Raw genomic sequence first — 12,416 nt, forward strand, 5'->3', positions numbered from 1 at the left:
GCCTCGAAGTAAAGTTTTAGTACCACAGTTCAGTACAAAAATTAAACTTTATTTGGGAAATTAGAAAAAACTCAAAGCTGGCAGGTCCTGCACTTCATTTCTCAGGAGAAGGGCTGGGACAGCTCAGCTGGATTGCAGGGAGGTGACCAATGGTGCTTCCTGGGCTGGACACAAGAATTCCCACAGACTGGGCACACCGGGTTGTCACATTTTCCCAGCTCTTGTTCAGGACCTTCGTACTGCAATTGTCTTTCCGCCCTGAGTGCCTCCCTCGCCTCACAGTGGGCCTGAAGAGGGGGTGGCCTACAAAATCCAATTAACCGAAGCAACACAAGGGCCTGGGCAGGAAACTCACCGGCTCTGCAGGGAACACCTGCCCAGGGGTTCATCCTCATCAGAGCCACTTCTCATGAGCAGCCTCCCCAAAGGCATCCAGGGGCCAGGCAGGACAGAGCCCATCTCTATATGTTCAGGTGGAAGCTGGGAGCTGGAGGCTTCTCCTCATGCACCGGCAGCGGTTTGGGCTTGGCCAGAGATGGTTTGTGGCACGTGGGGTCTGCCAGGGGAGGGTAGTACTGCCTGTAGCACAGGTACGCGAGCGCCAAGCCCATCGCTGAGCCAACCAACACATCTGTGGGCGAGAGCAGAGGGAAGTTAACGGCCCTTCACCCTCGCAAGCCTCGTGATGGAATTCCCCAGCAGCAGCAGCTTTTCTGCTGGATCCATAACCTGACTTGGCTGTAAACCCAAGCTTGGCATGTATTTCAGAAAGGCATCAGTTCCCTGCAGGTGGCACCAAAATTGCCACTGGAGGAGTTAAAAAAAAAAAAAAACCAAAAAACCCAAATTGCTGTTGGGGGCTCTGAACCTCTGTGGCACCACAGCCCTCCCTGCCTGGAGTGCCCACTCAGGCACCTGCTGAGCCCCGTCCAGGCGCACTGGCAGACGCTGACCCACCTTCCCAGTGGTGCTTGTAGTCGCATGTGCGGGACACGGCGATGAGGGTGGCCACGAAGAGCGGGAGGAGGAAGGCACAGAAGTGCAGGGCCCGGCCCCCCCGGCCTGGGACGAAGGTGTGCAGCTTTCCCGCCAGGTAGAAGGCTGAGAAGGCAAGACCAGCGAAGGCAACTGGAAGAGAATAGAACAGTGTTAGCTCAGAACATCTCCAGGCTTTGCAGCCAGACCCTCACTCTCTGCTGCTGCAGTGGAAGGGCTGTGAGAGGCATCTGTCCTGTCCCTGTGTGTTGAAAAATGGTTAGAGGATCAGGGGCATGGGTCATTGATAGAATTATGGGATCAATAAAAGAACTGTATAAGCAAAAGGCCTGCAAGCAAAGGTTAGTGTGAGAAACTGTCTCCATGAGAAAGCACCTGTGTGAGAAACAAGCCTGAGAACAAAAAGGGAGTTTTGAGGATGTGCAGCTGTGCAGATAAGATGTACTGACCATGAGAAGGGAGGGTGAACTCTGAATTCTTTAATCATAACATAACAAGTAGAAGCTTGCCAATGTAGTCTAATTATGTAGAAGCAAAAATGCGCTTTGATAGGTTTAAGCCAATAAAGAGTTAACAAGCTGGTATACGATATAAGTGCCTCTGGATTGCTGATAAACGGAGCTTGCTTTATCAATCACATTGGTTGTCTGCAATGTCTTCCCCCGCCAAAGTCGTCGAACAGTTTCAACACCTGTGAGCCGAGGGAAGTACCGGCTGGGAGTGAGGGATCATCTGGGAGTGATGGATCCTAGGACCTGGTACCTGGCACACATCCCTCCTCCCGGCGTTACAGACAGCATTGGACCGCATTTCTCACCCCACTGCTTTGCAGAGGGAAACCTGAGTCCCCCGACCAGGTCAACAAATGCAGCCAAAGCTGTGGGGTGTGGGAAAGCAAATCCAAGCTCCCTCCCCCGCCATGGGTCCTCCTCCCCACAGCTGCTGATCAGGGCTGCAGCAGGAAGGAGACGCGGAAAACTCACAGGAAGCGTGTCCGCTGGGGAAGCTTTTCCGTCCCTCTGTCACTCTGCGGGCGTCCCCTGTGCACACCAGCTCCGCGTTGGCTTGGCCGTCCGGGAAGCAGCGGTAAAAGAAGTCGGGCCGCAGCCTGGGACAGGGAAGTGAAGCTCAGGGCCCCCAGGCGTGGGCACGCCCAGCACCCGCGGAGCAGCATCGAGCTGCCCTTGCCAATGCGATTCTCTGCAGTGTGGGCCTAAATGAGCCCATCTGAATAATGGACAGAGACAGCAGCTCCCCAGTGTTTTTTCTAATACTGAATTGTCTTTACAGCTAGAAAAAACCACATTCTTTCCAGGCTGGGCACGTCCAAGTTCAGCTCCTGGCCCTGATCTGGCTATTGCAGACCTGCCTCCCCTGCCCTCCCCGCACGGCGCAGTTGGGAACCAGCCAGTCCTCACCTCCCCACAACGAGCTTCAGGGCATTTGTAAAAACCCCATTCAAGGCAAGAGCAAGGCTGGCAGCTGGGAGAGAGCAAAAGGGTCACATCAGCATCATCCCCACCTGAAAGTGCAGCACATTCAGGCATGGGCAGGGCTCAAGCTGCCTTTCTCTGGGACAAGGAGGAGCTCACCAAGGCAGGCTTCCCGCGTGTCCTCGCGGTCGGCGCTCATGAACAGCCTCGCCAGGATGATGAGCAACAAGGGAGACAGAAATGCGATGAACTGCACAAAACAGGGAGAATTTTAGGTGTCAGTGAAGGAGGTTTAAATTCTCACCAGAACACAGCAGCATTTACTCCAGAACTCCAAGTACACTTCCCTTCCTCAAAGCCAAGCAGCGATTTGTCCTCTCCAACCACTGCAGTTCCAACAGAACACAATCCCCACCAGCTGGATTTGCAGCAGGTCCTGATCAGCCCAGCATATCCTTCGGCTCTCAGACTGCTCTTCTGGCACAGAGTGCTGCTCTGGCTGGTTATTGGGGGTGTCCCCAGCCACGGCACCTCAGCTCTCCCCTCCCTGCAAGCCCCAGCATTAGCACTCTGTCAGCAGCACCCGTGCCTGTCAGCAAAACCACAGGAGCTGCTGATTCAGAGAAACCAGTTATCATCATCCCCATCTCAGCCCTGGGGGATTTCATCCTGGGACATCCACACCACGGCTCCCATGGAGTCTGTTCCCACCTGAACTCTGGCACACGTCCTGCTTTACACTGTCTGTTCCAAATGCTATCCCGAGGTTTTATCCTTAATGCTTAGTGGCCACCTCTTGCAGAAAATCCCACCTGCCATTTGCCAAATCAAGAGCCACAGCCCCTCACCTCACACCTGTGACAGAGGAAGTCAATCCCTCTGGCACATTGCTGTCTCCTGGAAATCCAACACAGAGTTAGTCACTCTTCTAACCAAGCCTGAAGCCCTTGGGAAAACATTTGACAATAAAATCGTAATAAATCTCTGCTAAAAATAGCTGCCTGCAAGGAAAACATTCCCTGATAGAGAGAGCTATGCTATCTTCTATGTGCCTGATAACTTAGACGTGGAATGGATTATGGACAACAGTACAAAGTCCCCACTAGTTTATGAACTTCAAATCCCAAAGGCAACCCTGCATGGTAAAGCCTCAAAATACGACAAAAATCACTGTAAGTTTGGCCTAGTTGGTACTAATCTCACAGGATGGGGACCACCGGGGACCATCAAGTCCAACCGCTCTGCTCAGGGTCCTCAGAGCACATCACCCAGGATTGTGTCCAGATGGATTTTGAGTATCTCCAGGTAAGGAGAACTCCCACTGTCTGGGCAGCCCGTGTCAGTGCTCAATCACCCACACAGGAAAGTTGAGGTGGAAATCCCCATGTTCCAGCTTGTGCCTCTTGCCCCATTGAGCAGAGCCTGGCTCCATCCTCACAGCCCCTCCCTTCAGCTGTTTATCCACATGGATACAATATCCAGCACTTCCAGCGACGTGCACCAGGAGCTGCAGGTACTGCAGTGCAAGCCTTTAGCCAGCAGCTCTGCTTTAAAAGGAGAGCTTGTAATTTGAGAATAAGTCAAAGTAAATGCGGGAAACACCGGCACAGGCTGCCCAGAGAAGCTGTGGATGCCCCATCCCTGGAACTGGTCACAGCCAGGTTGCGTAGGGCTTGGTCTGGTGGAAGGGGGGCGGGCATCCCCCATAGTGGGAGGGACGAAATGATCTTTTAAGGTGCCTTCCGACCCAAAGCACTCCACGAACCCAGTGAACTTACAAACATAAGCACTGTGGGAACATGGTCCGCTTCAACGTAGGGGTTTTTGTAGAGCCACATCTCCTCGGGCTGCACCACGCGCTGGAAGGGCGGCAGGAACTCCATGATCCTGGAACAACAAGACAAGCGAATGAGCCCCGGGGCGGGGGCGGGGAGGGCGGCGGGCGGGGGTCCCGCACCCACCCGAAGGTGGCGAGGAGCAGCGCCCGCAGCGCGCTCTCGGCCGCCAGCTCCGCTCGCCGCATGGCCACTGCCCGCCCGCGGAGCCGCCGGGGCGGGGCGAGCGCAGCCTCCGCGCCCGGCCCGGAGGAGGGACCCGCAGCCGGAGTCCCGTTATCCCCCCGCCCCGCCCCGAGACGGAACTGACTCATCTCATCATTGGAACATTCAGAACGATTTATTGAAGTCAACCTCAAGCAAAAATTTCAGATCAGTGGAATGTCATTAAAAACCTTTCCAAAGGAATCCTCACGGAAAAGCCAAAAAAACAAACAACCAAAAAAAAAAAAAAACAAAAAACCAACCAAAAAAAACCCCCCAAAAAAACAACCAAAACCCCCCCCCAAACAAACAAACAAACAAACAAAAAAAACACCAAAAAAAAAACCCAAACAAAAAACCAAACAAAAAAACCCCAAACAAACCAAAAAAACAAACCAAAACCAAAAAATCCCACATCTGAATTCCAGAGTATTTGTAAAATAAAATAAAAAAAAAAGGCAACATCTCAGTAAATAGAATGTACAAAAATTATATGTTCTACCATCACACACAGTCAGTAAGAAGCTAAAATATTACAGGCAAGTCTCAATACGCTCTACCTAGAGGACAGGAGCTATCTATGTACAGGGAACCAGCTTTACAGGCTTCACACTATGCAAGAGGACAGAGGCCAACACAAACCCCCCAAAATATTGGATATCTCAAAGTCTATGCGGCAACATCAAGTCATGATACAGTAATGCCCCGTGGAATCAGACACTCCTCGTTAGTGCCAGGGCTGCGTCAGCGTCCAAAAACTCTTCGATACCGACTTCGGTGAATATCGATGCTTTGCTATTAAAGACTCGAGTGATTTCGTTAAAATAACATTTCACAGAATCTACAAAGTTTGTTACAGATAAACAAAGTCTACAGAAATAACGACTCTACAAAGGTCCATCTTACAGAGCACGTGGGGATGGAGACGGATCCGCGGGGATCTGTGTTGTGCAACATCACTCGTGTGGAGACAAACGGGTTGGGGTCCTCACAGCACCCGGAATGCAAACCCCCAACCCCCCCAAGCCCCCGGCTCAAACGGGACATGATCCCCCCGGGGGCTGCGGCAACGCCGTTGGCTTGTTGGAAAAGGAAAAGTGACACCAGAAATGAGATACAGATCCACCTGGGAATAGGGAGCGTAGGGGTTCATCCAGTCTGTTTATGACCCAAAAGCGAGAGAGAACTGCAAGGTGCGGGGTTCCCACAGACCCCACACAGCTGGGATCTCCCGAGGAACCCCAGGCAGCCACCTGCCCCTGGAGCTGGCGGTGGCACAGGGAGGGCACAGCCCCGGGGAACAGGGAGTGGTGAATGGCTTTGGCAAATTCATACATGTTTTCCCTTTTTTATTCACATTAATCACAGAAATCCTCTACACAAAGCACAGTTCCAGCTCCCTACCTCCCACTCTGGAGCAGCAAGACCCCTCCCAGGGGAACACAGACCTGAGCTGCTCACTCAGAAATACAGTATCACAGGGAACAGCTTTTCTTTTCTTCCTGTTTTGCCTTTTGTTTCTTTCTCCTTTTTCCCCTCAGAACAACACTGGGACTACATCCAACGTGTAGGAGTGTATCATAAGTGCAAATGTTTTTGCTACACAAAGAGAAATGGTGGGGAAAGCTGATGGGAATGGGAAGCAAAGGGACAGCATTGCTCCAAGGTCGCCGTCTCCCACGCGACACCTGGTGAACACACACCTCCGAGACGGCTGCTTCCAAACCCTCCCGTTTGCCATGGATCCACTGTACAGCGGGAGCAGGAAGGAACTTGGGGGAAGTCAAGGACATTTTCAATGCAGTATACAAAAAATTATGTATAAATAAAAAAGCTGTAAAAGGAACCGCAGAGCTTCAAGTACATTAAACCCTGAATTCAATGAGGCAGAGGTTTCCATGTTAAAGTGACTTCTCCGTACCAGCATCGGACACCCCCATCCCACCCTCCCCCCTCCCCGCCCACATAATTCTGTAAAGTTTCAATATATACAGATTTTATGCTCATTGATAATTATGTCTAGTAATTGTGTCTTTCCCATTCTATCCTGAAATTAAGATAAAAGAAGGGAGAAGGGTTTTTTTTAGAAGAAAGGCCAAAAATCCACATTCCGGCCCTATTACTCCATTTGAACTGATTCTTCAAGACCATGTGGTGACCAGAGAAGGTGATTTGCCCACAAAATCGCCTTCCTGAGCTGCAAATGCCTTCAACAGTCTATGGACAGGACAAGTCTATACAATAACCTGACAGCTACAGCAGCTAATGCTTGCACCATGTGTTCAGGAATGGTGGAACCAGCCTCCGTACCACCGGAATCACAGAATCATGGAATTCTTGCGTCTAGACTCATCTGGCCACGGGCTGCAGGATGCCTGCACTGTGCTCAGGTGCAGCTGCAGAGGAAAAGTTCCAGTAAACCACAAACCCTGTTCCCTGGGCAGGCCAGCTCAGGCACTGCCCAGGTGCCAGAACTGGAGGCAGCAGGTCACCAGAAGTGTGGGGCCACCCCAAAAATTTAACACAAAAGTAAGGGGAAAATGTGCTGGTGTGTTCCCATGAAGGAACAACAATGTGCTGGGACAGCACACTGCAGTTCTCCACCAAAATCACCAGCTCTGTGGATTTCCTCTAGGTCTCAGCATGAAATGACCAAACTATCCAAGATTCCTTGTTTTGGAGCCCACACAAATCAATTCAGCAGCTGCCTCCCGCCCTGCTGAAGCCAATCCATCAGAACAGCTGCAGAATCTTTTCCTTACAAAGGAACGGCACTAAGAAACTACATTCTGGTTACTCACTTTACAAAGACATGATTAAAATGTGCATTTTAACATCTGAGTCTGGCACTCAGAACAGCCCCTCCAGCCACCAAGATCCTCTGAACCGGCTTTTCCTCATCTAACAATGTTAAAGCTTTTTGAAAGATTTACCTTCTCTTCAGTTCAGATTTTGTTCACAAACTGAACAACCTCACAAACCACCTCCTGTTTTGCCTTCTGAGTCCAAGCCCAGCTGTTGGCTGCTATGAATCTCTTTTTTGGTGGAAAAAAAGCATCTCTAAGAAGTTTGAACACAAAGTGAACCAAGACATTGAGTGGCACAGGAGGAGCAGCAGCCTCCATCACAGCATTTGAGAAGTTCTAAGCCTTCTGTGCCCTCCCTGTGTCCTGTGCCCTGGCACAGCACTGTGGCACAGCCCAGGTGGCCACTGACAGCCGTGGCTCCCATCCAATGCTCCCAAGGTGTCCTGGTGCTGCCACACCACGTCCCTCTGCTCAGCAGGTCACCACTGACACGGAATGAAAGGAGCAGGCCAGTGCACTCACACAGCAGCACGATATCAACATATCTGATATATATATATATATATAAAATATATCAGCTGATATCTGCAATATCAGAATGCTTTGACTTCCCAAGAGAAAATCACTGAACATTATCCAGCCTAATAAATCATGTAAAGTGAACACCTCAGGCCCTACAGATGTGGTAGCAAGAGCTGTGTTTGGAATTTCTGAGAAGGTTAAACATCCTCAATAAGAGCTTAAAAAGAGACATTTCTCACACAAAACCTTAAGAAAAATAAAATCCTTTTTGTAATTTTTTTTTTCTTTAAAAATACCAAAATCCAGCAGTGCTTTCCAGCAGGGTTAGTGTCGGACCCTCACTGGAGCACGGCCCACAGCAGGAAGTGCTTTAGGAATCCCAAGAGCTGCTGCCCCAGCACTGCCCCAACACCTGTGGGTTCTGTCACCCCAGGGAGGTGTGGGCAGGGGCTCTGGGCCGAGTCCACGACACAGCAGCTGTAGTGTATCTATCACTCTATCATTGCACACACACAAAAACCTCCCCCTGTACATAAATTTGAGGATGAGAAGGACACCAGGCAGAGGCAAGACACGCTCTAAATTCCACATAGACCTTTTCAGCCTATTTTCTTGATCTGAGAAGTCTCTGTGTTCCCGTAGGTTTGTGTAAGCAGTTTTACAGAGACAAGGTTCTTAATTCTTCAATTCAGCCAGATGCCAGCAACACTTGATTATTTTCAGTACCCACGAGCAAAGGCTGGAAGGGAGTAGCTATTATCAGCACACAAGTCAGAAGTACTCGCTGTACCAGAGCGGGGGGAGGGACACACAGTGCTTGGTGAGATCGTGGGCTGGGGGGGAAGAGTCACCAAAACTAGTTCCAGCCTGGGGACACCAGTGCCCCATGGCTCCTTGCACAAAAGAATGGGGGATAGGTTTTCTAAAGAAAGTCTGGAGCAAGAGCCAACCTAAGCCACTTCGAAAGTCTCACTGAAGGAGTTTGTCTCTCTGATTAACAGAGGAAATCCAAGAGAGAACCATCTCCTGAGGCTTCAGCTGGCTGCTGGGATATGGCCCCTTACCCAGACACAAAATACCCTGTTCATTGAGGAAGTGCTGAGATGTTCCTCAGCTCCATTGACAATGAAGATTAAAGTCAGAAGATCTCTCTCAACAAAAAAATCTTAACATCCCATCAAAACCAACACACACGGGTCAGGTCCCTCATGTGCCCAAGTCTCCCTGAAGCCAAGGGGAGCCTGAGAAGGCAGGACTGAAGAATCACACTCAGTAACTGCCACCAAACCAGCACAGATGTGGCAGATGACCTCACTGGCAGGACTGACTTCAGCTCTGACTGAGGCTGGGAGCCTCACCTGCCTGGGAAGGGCTTCCAGAATAGGTGGGATAAAGAAATGACCACTGTGCAATTAAACTCTGAATTTCCACCTGTGTGCAAACACCCAAGACAACTCTGGAGCAAGGAACCACCATTTCTTCCCCACTACCAGACCTTGTGCTACGAGCACTCCCCAGAAGTCACACACCTGATTTCTCACAGGAAAAGCTTCACAAAAATATTTGTAAGTAAACATGAGAGACAACCTACCTTCTCCAATGCCTTTAACAATAAGTACTGGAACAGAGGCATTTCAGAGTCACCTGGTCTGACACCCACACCTGTCTGTTTGGCATCTCAGTGTTACAGAGGAGAGAAGCTTTGCTCTTTCCATAAACTAGACACAAAAGTTACGTTGGCTTCGCTGTTTTGTTTTTAAAGACACGTTGACTGATCAAAGCCAGATCTTCAACACCCTTTCAAAATTAAATAAATAAATATGTGGCTATGCTTTGCTTTCTACACTCAAAGAACATTATTTTAAACAGAATATTCTTTTCACTGTCAAAAGGTTTACGGTTTTCTTCAAAGGCCAAGATGTTCCTGGTTTCCAACAGTAAGAGCTGCTGTAGCACATTCAAGGGTAAAAGAAAGACCAAACAATAAAAACCAAACACCACTGCCTGGTCCTTCTCACTCGGGTCAATGGTCCCGTTCCAGCTCACACGCGACAGTTCCGAGGACAAAGCCGAGTGTGGCATCACAATCTCTCTGAGTTCATCGCCTGCTGCCCCTCTTCTCCCCTCCCGCGTTTGTTTTTAACCAAATTCACTCCTTTGCCTCTTCCACAGCATTCTGTGCTTCCAATTTGCACTTGATCTTGCTCCAGTACTCGGGTGCCACGGGAGATTTGGGGTCGTGTGCGGAGCAGCAGAGGCGGCTGTCCAGCGCCGACGGCACCAGGGCTCCCTTCTCGTGATCCTTACAGAAGGAATGGGGGCAAAACTCACAGAAGGAAACGGCAGGATTGCTACAGATGTCGCACTGATGCCATGGACATTCCCACTTTCCTGAGGATGGGAGGAGAGAGAGAAAGGAAGCTGGAATTAGTGCACTTCGGAGACAGCACCAGCCTTTAACCCTCACTCCGTGTTGGAATTGCTCAGATGAATGCAAAGAAAGTTCAGAAAAATCAGCCCTTACTTCTGCTTCTCATGTACAAGAATCTGACTGAACACAGTTCTATTTGCATTTTTTTAGGCCTCTCTTGGCCCAGAACATTACTGCACGCAAAATCAGAGCCTAAAATGGTCAGATCTATCCCTTTGGGCATCAAGGCACTGAATGTCCTAGCAAGGCTGAGTTTTTTTCCCACCTTTTCCTGATTTCTGAGCATCTCACATTGCCCTGGACACTGTGCTCCTCAGAGGGTACCTCCAAAGGAAGCTTCAGGTCAGCCCTACAAGTTCTGCTGGCTTTGCCAGTTTGAACTGTCATCTGACTTGTGCTAGGATACCAAGATGATGCTCATGTTTCAATCAAAATAAGAGGAAGTTTGATTCAAGGAGAGGAACAAGAATAACATTAAAAACTATGACAAAGCCTCTGCCCACTGGTTCTGTGTAGCAACAGCCACATGATATACTGCTAAAAGTGAGTGGTATTGCAAAAGCAAATTTGGTGCACTTAGTGCAAATGAACATTGCATTTAATGCATTTAATGTAAATGAACACTGTATTCTATGTACATGCATGCTGCATTTCAGCTCCAACGCTATCTTACAGCAGGAAGGAAAAGTTGAGCAGGAGGAGCCATGTGACTGCTCTTACCAAAAGGTGGTTGAGTCAGGTTAAGGCATAGGAGGTGGTATGCTTTGGGACAGTCCTTCTTATCACACATGACCAGCTCTCCCCCATCTCCACACTGGAAACAGTTATCTTCATGCATCTGCTTCTGTTCCATTTTTATTTTCCGTTTCTTCTGCTTTAATTTTGCATTTTTCACCTTCTCTTCATTTGCTGTTGCAAATGCTGTCTAAGAAGGAGAAAATCACAACACAGAGTCACTTATAAACCCCTGGCACTAAAATCAATTTTGGGTTATTATTTGCATGAACTTTTCTTAAATGAGATCCCTTTAAAATAGTTTTTAAGCTCTAAAAGCCAGAAATGCTCATTCAGGTGTTTCCCACCAGATACAACAGCATGGCAGGGCACACTTATCAAATCTTTTAGAGACTTTCAAGGGTAAAAGGTATTAGATAGGATAAAGAGGGAAATAAATCAAACCCCTCTTTGCCCTACAAAATTTCTGGATTTGGGAGGAGAAGCTTCAGTTTCATCCATGTACCTTCGGGCGCACACCCAGGAAGCCGCTGCAGTTTTCTGCTCCGCAGTGACACTCAGTCCTGCCATTGCCCAGGCAATCCAGATTGTAATTGAACGTTAACTCCATTCCTAAAATTTAAAGAAAAACAATTCACCCAGATGGACACTGAGGGAAGACAGGCCTGTGACAATGACACTTCACCAGCATTTGTTACCATAAGACCCCTGCTAAAACTGGAACCTTAAGCATCATCTCCACTCCAGTGAATGACAAAGTTCCTAAACACTTCACTGGTATTAATAACTTCAAAGACAAAAAAACGTGATTCCAAGTGAGGATCTTGGCCATTGCAAGACAAAAGCAAACATGCCAAATAGTGCCATCCTTTTACCTGCAGGAATGTCACAAAGAGCAAACAGTCCAACTCTAATGTCACCATTCACTGTCCACTTCTGTGTTTCACAGTTTGGATTACAACTATGGTTCATAAAACGAGAGTAGTTCCCCTTTGGGCCAGCATCTATTATTCGGTCCTTCAAGGAAAAAGACAAAGATGTGTTTAGTACTTACAAAGCAAAGAGGTTTCCTGGTGATCAGTGACATTTGCTATCAAACAGGACATAATATTCACCTTGGTTACAGTTAGCATATAAAAATTGGTGACGCTGTTCTCGTGAGCACGTTTGATCCGCAGCCGGCACTCCTCCTCGTCAATCAGCTCCCCAACATATTCATTCACAAATTCACCCTGCAAAGGAAAGGAGAACAAGCATAAGGAATCTATGCATGCTAATCATGATGATAAAGGGAAGCAGCACAGAAAAAAGCATTTCTTATAAAAAAGGCTCTAATCATCACAAAAAGTGTTACACTTTACTGGTCTAGTAGGCACAATGTGAATACCTGCACCACATACTTGCTGTCCAAGCAATAAACCCACGCAGAATAAAAGGCAGCCCTGTTCCTGCA

The 12,416-nt window shown here is 48.8% G+C and overlaps 2 protein-coding genes across 6 annotated transcripts in view; both read right to left on the reverse strand.

The window, feature by feature from the left end:
- Window positions 1-28: 28 nt before the first annotated feature.
- On the reverse strand, window positions 29-9,573 carry PLPP5 (phospholipid phosphatase 5). Of its 2 annotated transcripts, none has more exons than XM_048287272.1 (7): window positions 9,389-9,573; window positions 4,208-4,316; window positions 2,589-2,679; window positions 2,415-2,478; window positions 1,980-2,104; window positions 958-1,128; window positions 29-631 (listed from the first exon to the last, which is right to left on the reverse strand). In XM_048287272.1, exons 2-7 carry the CDS (start codon window positions 4,310-4,312, stop codon window positions 462-464), a joined length of 726 nt encoding a protein of 241 aa, XP_048143229.1. In that variant the 5' UTR covers window positions 4,313-4,316; window positions 9,389-9,573; the 3' UTR covers window positions 29-461. The 2 variants fall into 2 exon arrangements, with proteins under 2 accessions (XP_048143229.1, XP_048143228.1); XM_048287271.1 differs by lacking the exon at window positions 9,389-9,573 and adding an exon at window positions 4,391-4,772.
- A 97-nt stretch (window positions 9,574-9,670) lies between these two features.
- NSD3 (nuclear receptor binding SET domain protein 3) overlaps window positions 9,671-12,416 on the reverse strand; it is a 32,600-nt gene continuing 29,854 nt past the window's right edge. For all 4 annotated transcript variants that reach the window (XM_048287267.1, XM_048287268.1, XM_048287269.1 and 1 more), the window contains 5 exons: window positions 12,079-12,195; window positions 11,839-11,980; window positions 11,469-11,575; window positions 10,949-11,153; window positions 9,671-10,188 (listed from right to left, as the gene is read on the reverse strand). In XM_048287267.1, coding sequence (XP_048143224.1) covers window positions 9,947-10,188; window positions 10,949-11,153; window positions 11,469-11,575; window positions 11,839-11,980; window positions 12,079-12,195 — 813 coding nt within the window. In that variant the 3' untranslated portion in view covers window positions 9,671-9,946. The remainder of the gene's footprint in view (window positions 10,189-10,948; window positions 11,154-11,468; window positions 11,576-11,838; window positions 11,981-12,078; window positions 12,196-12,416) is intronic.

This window comes from Corvus hawaiiensis, chromosome 27, assembly GCF_020740725.1.
Source record: "Corvus hawaiiensis isolate bCorHaw1 chromosome 27, bCorHaw1.pri.cur, whole genome shotgun sequence".
Lineage (NCBI taxonomy): Eukaryota > Metazoa > Chordata > Aves > Passeriformes > Corvidae > Corvus > Corvus hawaiiensis.

Excerpts from the sequence above, each read along its gene's own strand:
- PLPP5 (XM_048287271.1), bottom strand. The coding sequence starts at position 4,578 with ATGAGTCAGTTCCGTCTCGGGGCGGGGCGGGGGGATAACGGGACTCCG. Across the intron at positions 2,680-4,207 it reads TTCCCACAGTGCTTATGTTT|TTCATCGCATTTCTGTCTCC; the intron begins GTAAGTTCACTG and ends TGTTTTGTGCAG. Across the intron at positions 2,105-2,414 it reads CTGAAGCTCGTTGTGGGGAG|GCTGCGGCCCGACTTCTTTT; the intron begins GTGAGGACTGGC and ends TCCCTGTCCCAG.